Raw genomic sequence first — 19,380 nt, 5'->3', positions numbered from 1 at the left:
AACCAGTCAATCACTACGCTTGCCTGTTGTAATTTGGATTTTGCTTCCAAATCAGTGAGAGCCTTTTTGGTGAGCAAGTTAAGGAACAATCCTATAGATCCTAAGCAATCCTGAAGAGTAGTTTAGGCTGAAAACATAGTAAATGGCCTGTTCACTGCAGGGAAAATAAGAAGAAAAGAGGTGAATTTGCACAGTACCACCTGAGACCCCAGTACCAAAATACTAAGAGAGGTCTTGTTTTTGTGACATTTGAAGAGATTTATGTGAAATCAAGCATATAGGGCAATTTAGCTAGTAAGAGTTTTAAAATCTGTATCCTGCTTTAAACTAAACCACCGAAGCTTCTCCACCTGGTCCTGTGATCCCTGCAGGTGCTGAGCACCGGAGAGGTCCGACCCCCCCACCCCCAACACTCCGAGCCAGCCCACAAAGCTCCAACAGACACCCCGGGACCCAAGCGCCAGCAGCTGGGACGCCTCACGGGCAAAGCCAGGCTCGGCGCGGCGCGGCCTACCCGCGGACCCTCCCGCCGCCGCCGCCCGTGGGCGGGCGACGCAGCCCGGCGGGCCGCCACGCGGGCCCCCACCGAGCCCGGAGGCGGGCGGGCAACGGCGGTAGCGACGGGAGAGCAGGAGAGAGAGGAAAAGGGAGACAAAGAGCGGGGAGGCGGCGCGGCGCGCAGGTGGCGCGGCACCTTCCTGTCAGCGCCGCCCCGCCCCCACCGCGCGCGCGCGCGCGTTACAGCCGCCGGCGCCGCCTTTTGCGCGCGCGCCGCGGCCGCGGCGATGAGTGGCATCGCCGGGAGCCAATAGGAAGGGGGCGTGGGCGGGCGCGCGCCCCTCCCCCCCGCACGCGGCGCCGCGCCGCGCGTGGCGGCAACGGTCGGGCGGCGGCGGCGCCCGGCGCATGGAGGCGATGCCCTGCCACAACCAGCAGCTGGGCCCGGCGGGCGGCCCGCGGCCGCAGCAGCAGCAGGACGAGCCGGCGGCGGCGGCGGGTGGCGGCTGCGGCGGGTCCCGGCTGATCCGCTTCGCGGAGCCCGGCGAGAGCAGCAGCGGCAGCCCGAGCCCGGACAGCAGCAGCAACGGGCTGCTGCCCGAGGCCCCGCGCGGCGCGCCCGCCGCCGGCCCGCCGGCCCTGGGCGCCCAGCTCAAGCTGCTGCCCATGAACGACCAGATCCGCGAGCTGCAGACCATCATCAGGGACAAGTGAGCGCGGCGGCGGCGCGGGCCCGGGCCCGGCGGGCGGAGGGCGGGCGGGCGCCGGGGGTGCGGCGGCTGCCGGGGCCTGGCCGCGGCGCGGCCTTTGCGGGCGGCCGGGGCCGGCGGCGGGAGGCGAGCGAGGGCCCGCGGCCGCCGGGCTCCGGCCGGGCCGGGCCGGGCCGGGCCCCCTCGCCCGCCGCCGCCGCCGCCTTTCCGGGCTCGGCGAGCGAATCCGTGGGCGAAGCCCTGGCAGCGCCGCGGTTCCCGAAACTGCCGCGCTGGTTTTCGCGCTCCCCCGCGAGAGTTTTAACCTGCGTCCACGCCAAGAGGCTCACGTGGCGCATCCTCTGCGAGGGAGAAGAGCGGCCGCAGCCCGTCGTCACGCCACCGTGCGCCGGCGGGAGCCGCGTCCCCGCTCTGCGCGGCTCGTGTGCCGCCCGGCGCGGTGCCTGCCCGCGGCCCCACGTAGCCGCGAGGCAGCGCCGTGCTCCCCACGACGCCAGCCGGGCGCCTGTCGCGGGGGAGATCCCGCGCGGTCCCTCCGCAGCGGCAAAGGCTGCCTTCTTCCTCGTGCGCTGTCCCATCCGCGATTGCCTGCTGCTGCTCGGGAGCAACGCAGTGTTGTTTCACCCTCTTCGACCTCTTTTCTTTGTAGTCTTTACCTTCCCTCTTGGCCTGCTTCCTGCTCTGACCAGGCCCGCTCTGGTGTGAAGCCAGACGGTGCTGCTTGTGAATTAACAGCCGTGCAACAACATGTCACTCCTCCCCGAGGATTCCCAACTCAAAATCAGCGGGGTACGCCTGCAGCAAAGTCTCTTCCGCAAGAGTGCAGAGTGTGGCCAGTAAGGCCATAAGCTGGCCAAAAAGATCTTAAAGTAGCTCAGCTTCCATTCAGGTTATCTGAGTTAGTGTTGTGATAAAGATTAAAAGTTCTTACAGTTGATTTCACTTGTCATTAGTATAACTGCCTAATTTTTAGTGGTACTTTTTCTGGGCCATTTATTGTAATGACTTAAAAGACAAGTAATGGCTCTTCCTAAGTAGAAAGATTTATTTCCCCAAACTCACCTTACTTTATTTATTTTTTATTTTTTTAGAAAAATCTTAAAACTGCATTGGATAGGTTCTTTCTCGTAATTTCACCTTGTCTACTTCTCTAGACTTTGATTATGGTCTCAGAGACTGTTTCCTTTCTACAGATAATAAATGCTGTGATCATCTTAGGCTTCTGACAGGAAGAGTCTTCCCTTGTTTTTATCCTCACTGCCCAAAATCCTTTCCCTGTGTTAGCCTATATCTGTTTTGTTAGTGAAAACATCCTCTGACCTTCTGCTAGATATATTGGATGTTAATAGGGACTAACTGTGGTCCTAAAAATTGATGGAGAGTGGCAAAACCTTACCAGAAGAAGGAACAAAGGCTGAAAAGGAGTAAAGCAATGCATAAGTTTTCCTTTCCTCCGACTTGACCATACTGGTATCTGAATTGGACCTCAGATAAGCACGTGCAAACTTCTCACCGTATTTTGTGCAGACTAGATTACACTTGCACTCCTTTAGTGTTCTCAGGACTATGTAAACAACCCCAAGGCCCCTCCCTGATGCATGTTCAATGAACTACAGATGGAATAGTGAGTGCATCTGTAGTTTTTTTTTTTACAGAGCAGATTAAGACAACGTGAGTTTAGGACAGAGACTGGATTTAAAGGTTGGCAAAGGAGAGATGCTAAGTTTGGGGGTAAAAGGCAGCGAAATCACTTGAGTTTAGGGAAAAAGATTGAGTCTAGCAAATTAAGGAAAATTTAAGGACCAACTCTCTGAAGTCTGTATTAGTGGGGTGGGGGGGGCTAAAGATTTTGGGACAAGGATAGACAGAAGAAGACAGATCACAAGAGCAGCCCTAGAGCCAGGAAAAGGAAAAAGACTGGAGAACAACAGGACTGGCTGGAATTAAAGTGAAATTGAATCAGACATTGAGGAGCAGAGACTGGAACTGATCAGGCAAAAAGAAGTTTGGGGATATAGAGACAAGGCAATGATGGGCTAGGAGGAATGAGAGAGAGTGATAATAGTCTTGGGAGACAAACAGTATTAAGAGGGGAGGCAGGTAATGGAGAACAGTTTGTTTACTTACCTCCAAAGGAGACTGCCTTTCTGGAAGGCCTTATTTTCCATAGTTGTCACTTTATGTCGCTAAGAGTTCTTGCTGCCATCATACCTTGTGAGACATGGAGATACTATTCCAGTTTTACAAATGATCAACTGAACTGTAGAAATCCATGCGAGATAATTGTGTCCCTACTGCTAAACATCCCATGTGAGATACTTAATGTTCCTGTAGATATTCCATAACATTTCAGATGCTGAAAGCATACCTCTCATTGATTACATTTGTAGCTTTGTTCAGCATTTGGAAGATATTATAAGAAGGTATTAAATTTAGCATGCAACATATGACAGACATGTAGCAGGCACCTCTTAAAAGCACAGCTTAAGACTTGCCTGCTGTTACATAGGAACCACCATCAGATACAGAGGTGTGAAATCTAGTTTGTTGATAGAGTGTTCAGGTTCTGAATAAACCCTTCTCTTCATGTAACACATTGGCTTTCTAACATCTGCGATAAATAACACAGAGCACAGACATGTTTCTTCCCCTTGTTTCAGATCTGTCTTATGTGTAGAGCTTATATTTTGGTGTTTCCTGGTTCTTGAGTGCTTAACTTTGCAACTCTAATAACACTAATGTGTTTTTATGTAAAACTAATCATCTCTCAAAGACAGTACATGGTACTATAGACAATTAATGGTACTATTTGGCATCAGCTTTTTAACCCCAAATTATTGTTATTATTAATTATTATTATTATTAAATTTTATCTTAAAAGCCTTGTGGAAAAAGCTGATCTTGTTGCAGATAGCATACAGAGTTAGTGCCATCTCATTGTACAACAGGGCAATTGTGGCAAGACCACACAAAAGATCTCTGCAGGTGAGAATATCATCTTGGTAGCTTCCCTGCAGAGCAAAAAGGGGCTAAGCAGAGAGAAAGAGAGAAGGAATCCAAACTAGGCTTGCTGATGGCCTATAAAAGGTTTTGAGGTTAATGAAAAGGAAATAGCATGTAGTTTTGATATCAGAAAGAATAATAGCAATGTGGTTACTGCACTCAGCTAGGGGGTTTTACTATTATTTAGTTGTAGGTATGTTTAGATTTCTTACAAATATGTTGAGCAAGTCTCTGATATTTTAATAAGTCAGCTGAAATTTTACCCTCAAAGAGATTTCTTTAGAGTTGCATCAGATTCATTGCACAATACTTCCTTAAGGAGAAGTGTAGAATAATACTTGTAAATAATGAATCACTCGTAACAGCTGGAGTGACAGCAAACTGCACTGTATTCTGAACAGGACACTGACGTGGCAGTGGAGATGTAACTGTGACTTCCAAGCTCCTTTCCCACCCTAGTGAGAAAAACTAGAGAACTAGACTCAGCTGGATTAGAAAGGCTCTTGTAGGCTTTGTACGTGATAACTATAGGGAACCATTATTTTCATGTTCTGTCTAAGAAAGGCAGCTGCATTTCAGTGAAGAGACTTCAAAATGACCTATGTTAGTGCCTGTCTTACAGAAAGATGTGAAAATGTGCTTAGCCACAAGGATGAGAGGACTTCTTATGCACTGTTCAGTGATTGATTCAGTAACCTTTTCTTGGGCCAGTAGACTGTATGACCGACTAGCATTCAAACCAAGTGCTAAAAGACCTCCTCAGAAAACATACAATGTTTGTGAATAAGCAGCTTTATGGCTAAGAGTAGTCCTGGTCAAAAAAATCTGATTTAAGTTGACAGAAGGATATGTTCACTCACACTGCTTGGGGAAGAGGGGAAAGCTATATCATTTACAGGGCATTTAGATACCTATCATTTTATCTTTCTTTCTAGATGAAAAAAATAAAACAGGCAGCACTAGAGCTGCATGAATTCAAGGAGGATATTTGGTTTACTTAATACTCAAAAAGATGGATGTTCCAGGTATAGCAATCATCTGAAAAGGTTATGGAGAAATTAAAAGTCAAACTACCTTGACTTCCCGAAGGGAGAAAGAACCAGGTGAAAAGCAGGAAGAAAAAAACCTTGTCAATTTAGGACTATTAATTTGAAGTAAGTGAAGGACAGATCCTGTTACTGCAGTGCAGGTTAGAATCAGGCTTGCGTATTGCAGGGCTAAGGATGGTCAGGCCAGATGCAGATCTTGGGGACTCTATTTTGTCTATAGTATGAGCTGCTCAGAAAAGCAGAAAGCTCTCCCCTCATTCCTGAGAGGGTATAGGGGACGATAACACGACCCCTGAATTGGAGTAACTTCCTAGTTAAAAAAAAACCAAACAAACAAAAGCAACCCCCTCCCCACACACTCCTTTATGTGTGTGGTCAGCGTGCTGTATGGTGGGGCTGTTTGTGACGGGTGGGAGCTGGTCAGTGCTGTGTGACAGCACCGCGGAGCCGGGCATGGCCTCATTCTGCTCGATTTGGCAACTGACAACTCCTCAATAAATGCTGCTTTGTCAGCTGCAGTCTCTATGTATATTTTTATCATCAATAGTAGGGGAAGGGTGCTTCTTTCCTTTCTTAAGGGTAGTCTTAGAACTGCACTCTGCCAAATAATACTTTTGGTATTATCCTATACAACACCTACCAGCATGTCTAAGTTGTTCTGATAATGTGCTCTCTTACAGAGAAGGTTTGGAGACAGCTGACAGAATCATAAAGGATTATTTGCTGGACTAAAATCATCAGTATTTCTTTTGCTTTCTCTTATGTAGCTGTCATTAAAGTTAACACAAATTCTGTGTGCCAGAATATGGGAGATGAGATAGAGCCTCTGAATCTAAGTGTTTATTGGTTTGTTGTTTTTCCTCAGACTTGTTCACTTGTGCTGTCTAGGCTTTGTATTAGATTTGAATTCTAAATCTTCTAATGGAGTGTGTTCTTATGCATTTAAGTACTGAAGGCTTGGGAACAAACAGCTATAGCCTCTTTCCAAGGAGAATAAATCTCAAATTCATTTCTGGCCTGCATAGGTTAGAATCACTGATCTGGAAGCTAAAATGAGTAATGTAGCAATTTGTGATCTAGATCTCTAGTTTCTGTAGAAACAAATTCATTAGCTCAGATTGCTAGCATCTTTTTAAATCCTGATTCAACACTAGACGTGACTTAAATGTAGGTATTTAAAGGTTATTGTGTCTTTTATGTGAGATCATATTGTTGTGCTCTGCTCAGACTTCTTGTTCCCTGAGGAAATGAGTGAATAATACAGAAATGAAGAAAGTAAAGCAGTAGGACATGTGGTCCTGACTGCTGTTCAGAGTAGGATGATTCAACAGTGTATAACTCATCAATGATGAGTAAAGATGACTATACTGCAGGCAGGAAGAGTGGAATCCCTTTCACATTTTGCTTTCCATAGCACAGACACTAAAAATGATGAGCATTCAAGTACTTTATTTCTCCTTGTCCAAAAAATAGAACGTGGTCCTGTTTCCTAGCCATATCATCTCCCTCTAATGGCAACAGTCCCCTCAGTATATAAGTTCACTTTACAAAGATTTTTAAAATTCTGTTTAAAATGGCTTTTTTTTTCCTCCCTGTGTTGCCCTCACAGCGCCATAGGAGTCTCTTGACATTGTATGATAATTAGAGAAACAGGAATTACTAAAGTGGGTCAGACCACAGCCCATGTGTCTTATACCCGTATAGCTTTGCAGTCGGGTTTTAGTAAGGTATATTTCCCAAAAAAAAACCATTTCTTTTCAACTTTTACAACTTATTACATGAATTCTATCATATGTAGCAGCAAGGTTTCTATCTCTTCAGAAACAGAAGCAAAAAGAAATGAATTTATATTGTTTAACACAACGTTCATATTGTTTTCCATGTCTTGTGACACTCAGGTTTTAATGTGTCACTTCCTTGAATGTTGTTTTGTTACTTCATTAAGAAAAGAAGTTTTGAAAGTTTCTAGTATACCATAGGTCATTACTTTGGATACTTTTAGTATTTAAGATAAATAGTTCCAGTGTTTTCACCTGAGCCTTTTTTTCTGGCCCCTAGCAATTCTCATATGATGTGGGGCTTGAAAGGTGACCACAGCTTTCCAGCTGACGGTGTACAAGAGGTCTGTCATTTTCGGTATTATTATTCTTTATCTCTAAATTTTATGCATGCCACCACTGTTTTCTATAATCCTTCATCCCTTCAATAAAGTGGGAGAACTGACTAAGGGTGTTCCATGGACTGCATAAAAACATCCGTGTCTCTGCAAGGATAGATTAGGTAACTTGAGCCTAGTAATCTATATGAGTACCTCATAGTATTCACTCTAAATGTGTATTGCTTTGCAAACAAAAATGCAATCTTGACATTGTCTTACCACCCATTTGCTAAATATGGCTAACTGTTTTGAACATGGTCTAGAAGAATCTAGATGTGCTAGCTATACACTTTGCTACTTCACTTTTTTTTTTTTTTTAATATATGTATATATAAATACCATAGATGGGAATGTGAATTTCTTTAAAAATCTTAAAAAGATAAAACCAATTTGTACGTCTGTAAGATTTTGAGTATTGGTTTTCTGGTTTATATTCTAAGTGACAGAAAATTATGAACATCTTGTCATTGCTAGAAAAAGGGAAAAGCAGAAAAACAGACAGCATTTTTAGTAATGAATAATGCATTAGTAGCACAAGGAAAGAAATTAGAGTAGGCTGACAGTCTTTTTTAAAACTCTTTTTTTTTTAGTGTGGCTAAGTTACCAGTTGTCCAGGAAATAAGCAGCCAAACTTCTTGACTTTCACTCATCTAAACGTAAGATGTTTACGCAGAATCTCGGGGATTAAATGCAAAACTCTCTTTATGGGAACTTAAGGAGACATCAGGAGTATCTTGGTTTGAAAATGAGAGGGGTTTGCCTATTATGATTAATAGAAAAAATTGCTAAAAATTACTTTCATATGATGTTGATTGCTTTGTCTGAGTATTTTTAAGGCTAGCATGCTTTGACTGTTGGATCCTAAATGTGAAATGAAAGTTTGTCCTTTTCTTGTGTAGTGGGAGTTCATCTTGATAAGAGAAGCAAGGTGTTAAAAATCTAGTTTTAACATTCAAGCTTTTGAATGTTAAAATGTGCTGAACACAGCACATTGCAGGAAGTGGTGAGCTTATTTTCTGTCTTCTGAACAGGCCAAAAGCCATGCAGTTGCTTTAGCAAAAAGTTGTGCTCAAGCTAGTAAGCCAGCAGAGAGGTATTTTCATCATAATGCTCAGTTATTACTGATCATTTTAGTCTCAAGTTCTTTAGTCTAGACACAGTATGAATGAATTTCAGGTGAGATGGAATATCCTGCCTATCAGGTGTGTTCACTGAGTCGCAGGGCTTGGGACCTATATGATCATTGTCCCTTGTTTCTCGTTGATTTGAGAGTGGGCAAAGCAAAGCTGGCTTGCTCACAGTTATAGAGAATATACCAGGCTGGGGCGGATGAGAGTTTGTGAGATGTTTTGGAACTGAGCTGGAATGGTGGCATAATGGAAAACCTACAGTATACCATCCTTATGTTTTTGTATTTTAATTGCTACTTGCAAAGTGCAGCAACATTGCCAGTAGTAAATGGCTACAGCATACTGCATCTCAATCTTCTCTGCCAAGTAGAAAAACCATGAGGCAAAGTGTCTGTAGAGACTATTCGGTAGCTATACTAAAGTTAGTATATGGCAGGAGACTTTCCTTAGAACTGCCTTTGGAATATATTGTGCTTGAGTTTAATGTTATAGTTAATCAATGTTCTTACAGTTATTCCCAAATTTAAAATAAAAATTATTACCTTTTTCAGGACAGCCAGTAGAGGAGACTTCGTGTTTTCTGCTGATCGTCTGGTAGGTGAAGAATTTTTCTTCTTGGTGTTGTACTTTGCAACTCTTTCATAAAACAGGTCGGTCTTGTTAGAATAATCGTGGTGTGAGAGCAACATTTCTTCACAAAGAAAAGTGCTGTCTGACAGCAACTTTCTGTGTAGGGACTTCTGTTCTTTGCTATAGACTGCTTTCATCCCAAAGGGTTCCAGAAATCATGTTATCATCAAACACCACTACTTTAGGATAAAGAGTAGTAATGGAGAATACAGTGTAGAAACAGATGCACAGGGGCTAGAGATGATTTAGTTTTGGTTTGAAACAGAACTTTTGATCTTGTGAACAGAGCTATATGATTTCTTACAGTCTAGATGTTAACAACTAATTGCATACAGACCTGCCTCTTGGCACATGTTGTTTATTAGATTCATAACTCTGGGGGCACCCACACTGGGAATTTATTTTTAACCATATGGTGGTTACTAGCAGGGACAAAGTAATTTAAAGTTTTCAAACATTTTAGTAAGTTAGACCAAAGACTATTTGGAATGCAACATTTATCTCAGTTAAATTATATGCTTAAAAATCCACAACACCCACTTGCACAAATATACTGCCTTGTACTCATGAAGTTGTTTCCTGTTTGCAAACCTGTATTCATTAATAAAGAAAGTCTTTTTTTCCCCCTCTAGAGAAAACTGTCCCAGAGACCAGATTAACACCACCTGCTATGGCAGACAGGCTTTTGATGATGAACACAATCTTACACACCTGATCCAGGCTTGCTCAGGCCTTGGACATGTCCACAGCCTGAGGTTGTGACTGCAGTGCTTTTTACCTCTGCAGATTGTTCCACTTTACCTTCTGCTTTTTTCTTCTGCAGGATGTTTCTTGCATTCCCATTCTGCAAGAACAGTAAAGGTCAACAAATGAGCCAGCAAATCTAATCACTGTAGCTATTGGATCAAGTTACTGACTGGAGTACCCTCCTTGCTAAGAGCACTTCATAATGGACATGCAAAAAGTCACAGTCCCAACTTCACTCTGTGCCAGCAGTCCTTAGCAGATACCATTCTAATAGACATACATCCTTTACAGGTTGTTTGACAAGCAGAGAAAACACAGGAAACATCTGCAACCTGTGATCTACCAACTTTCTGCTCAACTGTGTTTCTTTTTTTCCTATTTTTTGTGGTTTTCACATGCTCAAAGGTGCAAAAAAGATTCAGGAAGTCAACAGAGGTGAACATCAGCAATACCAATGTTTACAGAGTTTAGGTCTCCAGTTTAGGTCTCTTCAGACCCCTTCCCCACTAAAACTTCTTTCATAATAAGGGTCTCTGTTTTACATTCTGATTTTACCTTGTGTTAGGTTCCCATCATGCTGCAGTCTTGAAGGAGCATTCCTTCCTGTTTGAACTAAAGAAAATAAATATATTCCTGAATAGTACTTTAAAAATGAGATAAACAATGGTTATTGCAGTACAGACAGAGGAAAACCCCAGTTGTCCTAAATGTACTTTATTACAGTTAGTTAGTGTGAAGGGCCTCACCCATGCACTTTCACATGTTTACTTAGAGTAAACTGTGTCCTTCTGAGGCAAGCACTGATGCCCCCCACCATTGCTACAAGATTGCAGCTTCCAAGCAGTGAGTTAAGTTCAGGCCACTCTACCAGAATCTTCTGCTGGCTGACCCACACTTTTACAGCTAGAGGCTTTCTTCATAGAAATGCTTCTATTTGCTGGTCATGCAGATATTTGCTGTAGAACCTGCTGGTTTGTTTCTCAGTACCTAGGACAAGGCTCTATCTTATTTTCTGTATGTTATTACTAGGTATGACCAGAAACAATCACAAGCTCATGTTGAAGTAGGCCTCTGCTGAACTTGGTGTACAAACCTAGTTCAGGCCCTATATGTTTTCCATACAGCTAGCAAACTGTGTTCCTTAATGACAAGATGCAGTAGGTGAATGGAAGAACAAATGTGTGATTGTAGGGTAACAAAATACACATTATTTCAGAGAGAAACCCAGGGACCGAACACCTCAGCACAAAAGGCTTGCGCTGCAACCCTAGTATCTGTTCTGTCCAGCAGCCATGCAGTGTTTCATTGATGGCATCTTGCAGAGCTTTTATAGCACTAATTAGATACTCACAAAGGCCACTGCACTATTACTAAGACCTTCTGATTATTTTTCCAAGGTGTTCTCTGTAGAAGGTACACAGTGCTGGCCTACAACCTCAGTTGGCAAATAGAGTGATGCTTTTCCGCAGAAAGCAGAAGATATGCTTTGTGTTTTGACTGGAGGTCCGAGTCTGAGGAATTCATTCTTTGCTTCCTGAACAGAGCGTTCAACCCTTCTGCCCAGCTACCTCTGTTTAAAGAGAATGATGATGCGTATAAGCAAGCAGTTTGCAATCCTGAGGTGACAAGAACTGTACTAGTATGAAATTCTACTGACAGTTCGCTATCCTGCCCTCCCTTCTGCTTTCAAGAAAAGCTAAAGTAGGCTGCAACCTGCAACATAAGGGGCTAGAGGATCCACCTAGGAGTTGTTATGATCTTGGAAATTAAGGGATACATGATTATCATATAAAATACAGTTAGACTACTGTCTTCCAATGAAACAGAGGAAGAATATAATAGTCGCTCCAGAATTTAATTAATTTCTAATTTATTGGCAGCTACGTATTTTACCTTTTTCCAAATTGCAGGCAGTTAGGAGAGTTGTGTCACCTGTAACCACTCAGGAATACCAATATCTTTTGGGATGGCTCTTAAAAAGCTAACTTTTTTTCAATTTTGGCTGTTCAGTGCAGTGCCATCTTTAACTGCTCCGTAGCTGGTTTCTTTACTTTATGACTATACCTCTTTAGGGTAATGTCATCCTACATCCTTTAGTTGCCTATATCCAAATTTATCTGTTTATAGACTCTGAAGAACTGACCAATCCTGATTTCTTCAGTAGTATTTGTGTGGTAAGGAGACTTTATTAACATGATTAATTGGCCTAGAAAAGATAGATGTCACTACCATTTTCACATCCTTGAAATGTTTGTAGTAGGTAGTTAACTTTTGCTAACTTTTGCTAACAGTTCTAACAGACCTTATATTAATGAAAGTTCAAAGCAAACAGTAGTTTCCTTTGCTTACTGCAGAGGCTCTTGAGTAACTCTTAAACACGTAATTGTAATAACCTGGCATGTTAACTGTATAGTTTTGTATAACAGCATTAAATGCTTAAACTAAAACTTCAGCATAAGTCTGTGAGCCTTGACAATTTAACTAGGCCTGCTAGAATTTAATGTTCCTTCTTATTGAAAAAAGTAGCTAAAGCAGACTTTAACTCTTACTATTGGTAACGATTGCCATTGCTATTAATGGTTTTAATTTCTGTTCAAACTCTTCTACCTCAACACCAAAGCTTTACCCCTCTCTCCTTCACATGTGGGCCTTAACAGGACCTGCTCAGCTTTAGATTTGAAGCAGTTACAACCACCTGTCTGGGAGAGGAGCAGCGCTGCTGGTCCTCAGGGCCAGAGAGGAAAGAAGCTGAAAATGACCAGAAATTATAATCTCTGAGTCTAGAGGAGACAAAAAGTATAGTGCAAAAATAAATGTTATATCAAAACCAACAAGTTCACAACAGACTATTTCCCAGCTTCTTTATAAAATATGTTGAGGTGTAGCAATGACAGTGAGATTTATAATTTGACTATAGACCTTCACTGGTTTGCTCAGAACATCTGGCAGATAGTATTGAGTGGTACTAACCCTCTCAACATCAAAGAAGTATGAAAAACAAAAAGTTTCTTCCAGACCTGGCTCATAGCTTTTTGTGAAATAACCTTAAAAAGAGCCCCCAAACTTTGTCCCAGAAACCTACAATTAAATCAAGGATTTGTTGGTTTGCTTCTGTCGGAAGATGTCCTTCCATTAGTGGTCTATCCCACATAGAAACACTAGTGCCTTCAATCTCAGGATTAAAGTGTTCCAGAAAAGACTTAGGAAGAAAACTTTACTTTTAGATATAGAGGAGGAGGAGGAAGGCGGTAAAACTTGCTTCCTGACATACGTACATTTTCTGGAACTGCCAAACACATGCAAGTGAGTCAAGCACAAAGGGGACCTGCCAAAGGGACCTGGTCACCTGCAGTGACTGTGTATCTTATACTGTATGTATACGTATCTAATATACACAGTCACTGCAGCCAAGCTGCATATGGGAACCAGGTACTGTATAATACATACAGTAACTGTATGTATAGAGAGACCCTTGTCAGAATTATTTGTATTACCACATAAATTGCTTTTTCAGTCTTTTGCTCCCTTTATATGTGACTTGCACTGTCCCTGACACCTTCACTGGTTTAATCTGATCACTGCCTCTGAATATAGCTGCCACAAATCCAACTCTAGATAAAATTTTTGTAGTACTAAAATTAATAAAAATTTCTTCAAAGAGAAACTATAAACTTAAAGAGACCTTTGGTAGTTCCTAGTAGAGCCTGCCTGTGTGCTAGGAAGTAGGGCAGATTGAAGGATAAGAAGAAAAATCTTCTAGCCCCTTCTGCCCTGCTTCTGGAATTAGAAGTGTCTGAAATGAGAAAGACACTTGCCTGCTCCCAGGAGTGATTGCCTCATTTCTGCCATTATACAGTGACTTTTGCTTAATAGGTTTCATCTTTGGCTTGGTAGCAGCTGTCCTTGAGCAATTGTAGCTTTTGAATCTTTGGCTTGCTGCTAGAGAACATTTTCTAAATCTTTAATACCCAGAACATCTTTCATGGGAAATCATTCTGGGTTCACACGAATATGTTTAAATAACTGCCTGGGGTACAGCTGCAGGGCTAGCATCAGGGGAGAGCTCGAGGTTTTTTGGCCACTTGAGGCTAGAGAGACTAACTTACTAGCCATATCTCCTGTGGAGGTGTCCCTGCTGAAACAGGGCCATCTGTACTGTGCAAAGTGCAAGCGCTTTGCAGAGCATTCCATAACAATGATATAATAGCGTTTGGCAGGTGCCAAATGAAGATGGTTATTAAGAGATTTCTTGCTTGACTGACCTGTCTTTGGGCATTTTGTGGTGCATTGCTGCAGCTCCTGTGGCTGTCCTGGGCCCCACTGCAGCTTACGCATAGAAATATTGGTATGAAAGCAGACTTTAGGACCTAACAGATAGGCAGCTCCAGTGTGTGGTGATGGTGGTGATTTTTTTTCCTTCTCTCAATAGTATTTTTTATCAGCAAGATGAAGTTAACATTAGTGGTGGTTTGTTCATTTTTATCAGGGTGTCGGGGATTGCTGATGACCCCCTTCCCCTCAGTTTTGCTTGTAAGGCTATCATTTGATCTGTAGACAAAATACATGCATCACCCCAAAAAGGTCTCAAGTAACCCCTAGCTGCTGCTAGAAGAGAACCTGTTCAGCTGATGCATGTGTTCATGTAGCTCTTGTAAAAAACCACTAACATTTAGTATCTTACCTGGATAGTTTGAAAAGCCTTTAAGTTGCCTGATCCCTTTGGTTCTACAGATCAGACTTGTGGTTGAAGAGGGACTGAATCAGCTACCATACACAGAATGTACAGTGACCACTCCAACAGGTAAGTGGGAACTTATTCCTCCACCAGTAGGCCTGGAAGTGGAAACTTTCTATAAGAAAATATGGAACGGTTGCAAGAGGCTGAAACAGTTTAACAGTTTGGCTTCTTAGTAATTAAAAGGCTAGCAAGTATGCCCTGCTTCAGCAAAACATATGGTTGTCATCTTACTAAGGTTTTAAAAATTGCCCTTGCAAAATGGTGATGAAAATTTACCCGTGTATGTGCAATATCAGCTTACTTACCCTTACCACATTGTTGAATTAAAATTGATGACATTTCACGTGCCTGTTAAAGAAAAAATACTCAGCAGAAACAGTTTTGCAATGCCCGCTTAAATCTGCCTCTGTTTACAACTAGAGGCCAGCTGAGAGTGATGAGCAGGAAAAACTAGAGGAAACCCATTGCAATAATTTTGGTTTGGTCCTGTTAAAGAAATGTGAAGTTGCACGTGTTACAGGTAGTGTAGTAGAAGCTTACAGTGCATCAGCTACTTCTGGAGGACTGCTTATGTTCACACTTCAAACCTACATTACCCCTGTAAGACATATATCAGCTTAGCCCTCTTCCTCTTGAGGATTTCATCTATGTTTCCTCCAGGGTAAGAGCAGCTCTCTCTGTAAACTTGCCCCTTTTCCCAACCCAGCCCTTGACAGTAAGTCATTTGCATGTCTTTACCCTTCATTTTAGTTACAGAAGCGATGGATGGCAAAAGGTCAATTTTGAAACTAGTTAGAGTTCAGGGAAGTTCTGAGAAGGGACAATCACTTACCAGAGTTCTTGCTGAAACAGCTGCAACTTTACGTCTTGAGCATCGGCTTCAGAGGTGTTCCAGGTTAGGTGGTGACCGATGGTTTGATGATTCTGGCTTTCTGCATTACACAATTTGACTGGCATGTCTTCTGTGAGTAATACTACATGGAAGCTCTACAATTTTTCTTGACTGGGCCACTGTCCTGGCTATTGGCAAAGACCTTGTTCTCTGAGCACGTGTTGCTTTGATGAAAAGACTTAAGTTTCCTGCACTTATTCTTGGCCATACTGTAGAGCCTTACCTTAGGAAGCCCTCTTAGGTCTGCAGTTAGTATGTCAGTCCTCCCATTCCAACACCTGTGCCTAACAAGAGTACTAAAATGGCCTCACTCTGGCTCTTCCAATAGAAAGTGTACTGTGAGGACTCAAATACTCCTGAGAATTCCTGCTTATCTGTGCTTCACTCTTTCCCTCCAAGCATTTGTAAGATCCCATCAGCACAGGTAATTTCTACTGCTCAGAAGCAGATTTTTTTTACCTCCTGTGAATTCTCTGTGATTTATCCTCAAGGACGTCAATTAAACACCTTATTGTTTCTCCTTTAAAAGAGCCTTTTGGCTTCCTTCAGTCAGGCGGGGTAGTATGCAAAGCCTAGAAAAAAAATCTCCAATACACTTCCTTCCCAGCAGTTACTCATTATTAGCCTCTTGGGATGGAGCTGCAGAACTATGAATGGGACCATCTTGAACTGTCATCTTAAAGATTCTTGGAATTAACAGGAGACCTGAGCTGCCAGTACTGTCGCTCACATCGTACCATTGCCCACTTGTGTCTTTTAATGATCAAAACCACAGTTCCAAGTAGCACTGTAACTTCATGCTTCTGTTACAACTCTTCCACCTGCAGCACCAGAGTGCATTTACCTGGCTTCTCAGGAACATAATGTTTATTTTGCATAGCATCTTCGGTATAAAGTAATCACAGAAGATTGAGTTATAAAACAAACACTCTAGAACAAAAAGATCACTTCTGTGCCACTCTGCCAATTTACGTTTTTGGTCCTGTTTCCATTGCTTATTTCAGGACTGCGGGATATGGTGTGCAGCCTCAAAAAAACTGGTTTGTGCCACCTGTTCAGAAACTTGTATCAGTGTTTTACCCTAGGTATTAAGAGGGGTATCAGTCCCATTCACATGAATGTCACTTGAAACAGTACCTTAAAGGGGTATTAAAATGGGACAAAAGGGAGCAATCACTTCCACTGACATATGGTCTTTCTTTCCTCTAATAGGATACAAGTACGAAGGAGTGAAATTTGAAAAGGGAAACTGCGGAGTCAGCATTATGCGAAGTGGTATGTAGTTTTGGGTTGTCGAATGAGTATGAGTTAAAGGTTTTGAAACCTGTAGACTAAATTCATTTATAAAAAGTGCAGTTAAGTTTACCAAAACCTGTCAGTTGCCATTCTTTCTTAGGTACCCCGATCACAGAACAAGTAATGTCTCATGTTTTTAGCAGATAAGTAGCTTCAGTGGATTTCATCTGACTTCTCCTCTAATGACTGTTAACTATTAGAGGATCTTCAGGAACAATGAATTACTGTCCTTCATTGTTTACCACTGACTTTTTCTGCTCAAAGACAGTTCTCCAAATGCTTTGCTAAATTGTGCAAGTGGTGGAGACAGTGTTCCTTGGTCTAATATTGTTTAAACCTTCATACCTATGATATAAAATCCAGGGGCTCCACAGCTTTCTGTATTACTTACTGCATCATGGTTTCCTCTGGAAGAGCTCAAAGATGTTTCTCAAACCAGACAGGAATTACTACATTATTAGTATTTACATTTTGACATCCTTTCTTTGAAAACTTGCTTAAGACTAGTATATGGGAACACAGAAAACCAGAAACTGACACTGAGCAGACTAGTTTTTCTGTCTAACAGAGGGGAAAAAAAAGTGTTTTTAATACTTAGAACCAAGATAAAAATATGCTTTTTAAAACTCTTCACCAATAGAATATTGGGACTGCCAGTTTAATTGTAGCACCTTGTAATTGTGCCTGTTCTTAGCACGTAACAATTCTTTGTTGGGTTTTGTTTGCTGTTCAATTTGAGGAGAGGCAATGGAACAAGGTTTACGAGACTGCTGTAGATCAATCCGCATAGGAAAAATCCTGATACAGAGTGATGAAGAAACTCAGAGAGCGAAAGTGTACTATGCTAAGTTCCCACCAGACATTTACAGGAGAAAAGTTCTTCTTATGTACCCAATACTAAGTAAGTGTCTTACACTATTATTTACAGTTAGACCCATCTCTGTATGTTCTGTATTTAGAAGAAAATTCCTGAATTTCACAGGCTTGTATTAGGTTTTTGGCTTGCTTTAGGTGTCACGGTATGGAATATATCAGACTTTGCCAGAATATGCATCGGTTAACCTACATTAATTAGCATGAATGCAGAGCAAATAATTTGTGTATTGCTGCATATGTGAGAAACAGGTTGTAGCATTAAGGTTTGATATAAATTATTTTTTTTTATTTTGCCATGAGAGAAGTCTTCAAACAGTATTTTGACCATGCTGTTAAAAGACTTTTTCATGATGAATACTATAATCCTGGAGCTAAATTATTTTAAAATTAAATGTAATTAATACTACCAAAGAATCTCAATTTGGTAAGGAATTTGTCAGGATGAAGTGAGTTTTCCAGTCTTAAGGTTTAATTCTGGGTCTATACAAGGAGCTCCTAATTACCGTTTTGTTATTTTAGATGAGATTTCTTGCCATTAGTAAAATTTATCAACTTCAATACATACATAAACGTGACCAAGTCTGCTATTTCAGTACAGAGATGAAGTTTCTTCATGAGGAGAGCACAATTTTCTATAATTAAAACATATGAAGATGATATTTTTCCAGTGAGAAAGGACAGTGTTGTCACTTAGTCCCACGACAATATTAATGCAGATATCTCAAATGGTTTAGAGTAAGCTCTTTAACCAAGGAGGGGGAAAATTTTTTCACTTTTTCCCCTTTCAGGCACTGGTAATACTGTAATTGAGGCTGTAAAAGTTCTTATAGAACACGGCGTACAACCAAGTGTCATTATCCTGTTAAGCCTGTTCTCCACGCCGCACGGTAAGTTGAGGTACGGTATGAGGGGACGGCAGAGCGAGCACAGGTGCGCTCCGTGGGGAGGAGTGACATTAGTCACACACGCTGGGTAATGGTGAAAAGTTGTTCCTGAGCTTTGCTCAGAAGGGAATTTTTTCTTTTGATTGCTGAATTTTTAAACAACAAACACTGGTATGTTTGAGTGGGCAGTGGAGTGGGTTAGCAGAAAGCAAAAGGCCTGTAACACCTGACAGCAGCAAAACTGCAAATCTAGCAAATGCCTAAGTAGACCCACAAACAAGGACCGCAGTGCTGCTAGGTGTAACAAACTGCTTCAGTGGCTCCCGAAGCAGCACAAATTCTGCTGCTGCTCTGGGCTGTGGCAGCCCGCAGATCATGCTGAGTAGGTCAGCCACCAAAATAATAAAGTTAACTGTACTGTCTACATGTTAAACACTTGAAAACGTAAAAGGTGTTCTGAAAAAGAAAAAACAGCTATGGAGCAGGAGAACAGATTTTACAGGTTGTTTTAAAAATGGGCCACAGCACCAATCACTATTACTTTCCAAAGTGCAGTCAGAGTTATTCCTGACAATCTAACACCGCCTTTCTGATTAGATTGAAGATAGACATATATGCTTAAAAACAAAACAATACCCCTAAAACCAATCCACCAAATTTCTGAAGTTTTTTTCTCATAAAGCTCAGTAAGCTAAGCCAGAAACATGAACCAGAAATGGAAGCACAGAGGCTGGCAGATCTGCAGAAAGCTAATGATGATTTAACATGC

The 19,380-nt window shown here is 42.1% G+C and overlaps 1 protein-coding gene across 1 annotated transcript in view; it reads left to right on the top strand.

Moving 5' to 3' along the window:
• The first annotated feature begins 879 nt into the window (after positions 1-879).
• Positions 880-19,380, top strand: part of UPRT (uracil phosphoribosyltransferase homolog) — a 21,757-nt gene continuing 3,256 nt past the window's right edge. The window contains exons 1-6 of the mRNA XM_062584317.1: positions 880-1,208; positions 9,100-9,142; positions 14,657-14,726; positions 16,768-16,830; positions 17,591-17,752; positions 18,516-18,614. Coding sequence (XP_062440301.1) covers positions 907-1,208; positions 9,100-9,142; positions 14,657-14,726; positions 16,768-16,830; positions 17,591-17,752; positions 18,516-18,614 — 739 coding nt within the window. The 5' untranslated portion in view covers positions 880-906. The remainder of the gene's footprint in view (positions 1,209-9,099; positions 9,143-14,656; positions 14,727-16,767; positions 16,831-17,590; positions 17,753-18,515; positions 18,615-19,380) is intronic.

The sequence above is a fragment of the Rhea pennata genome, chromosome 11, assembly GCF_028389875.1.
Source record: "Rhea pennata isolate bPtePen1 chromosome 11, bPtePen1.pri, whole genome shotgun sequence".
Taxonomy (NCBI): Eukaryota; Metazoa; Chordata; class Aves; order Rheiformes; family Rheidae; genus Rhea; species Rhea pennata.
This window is presented reverse-complemented; position numbering and strand designations above follow the sequence as displayed.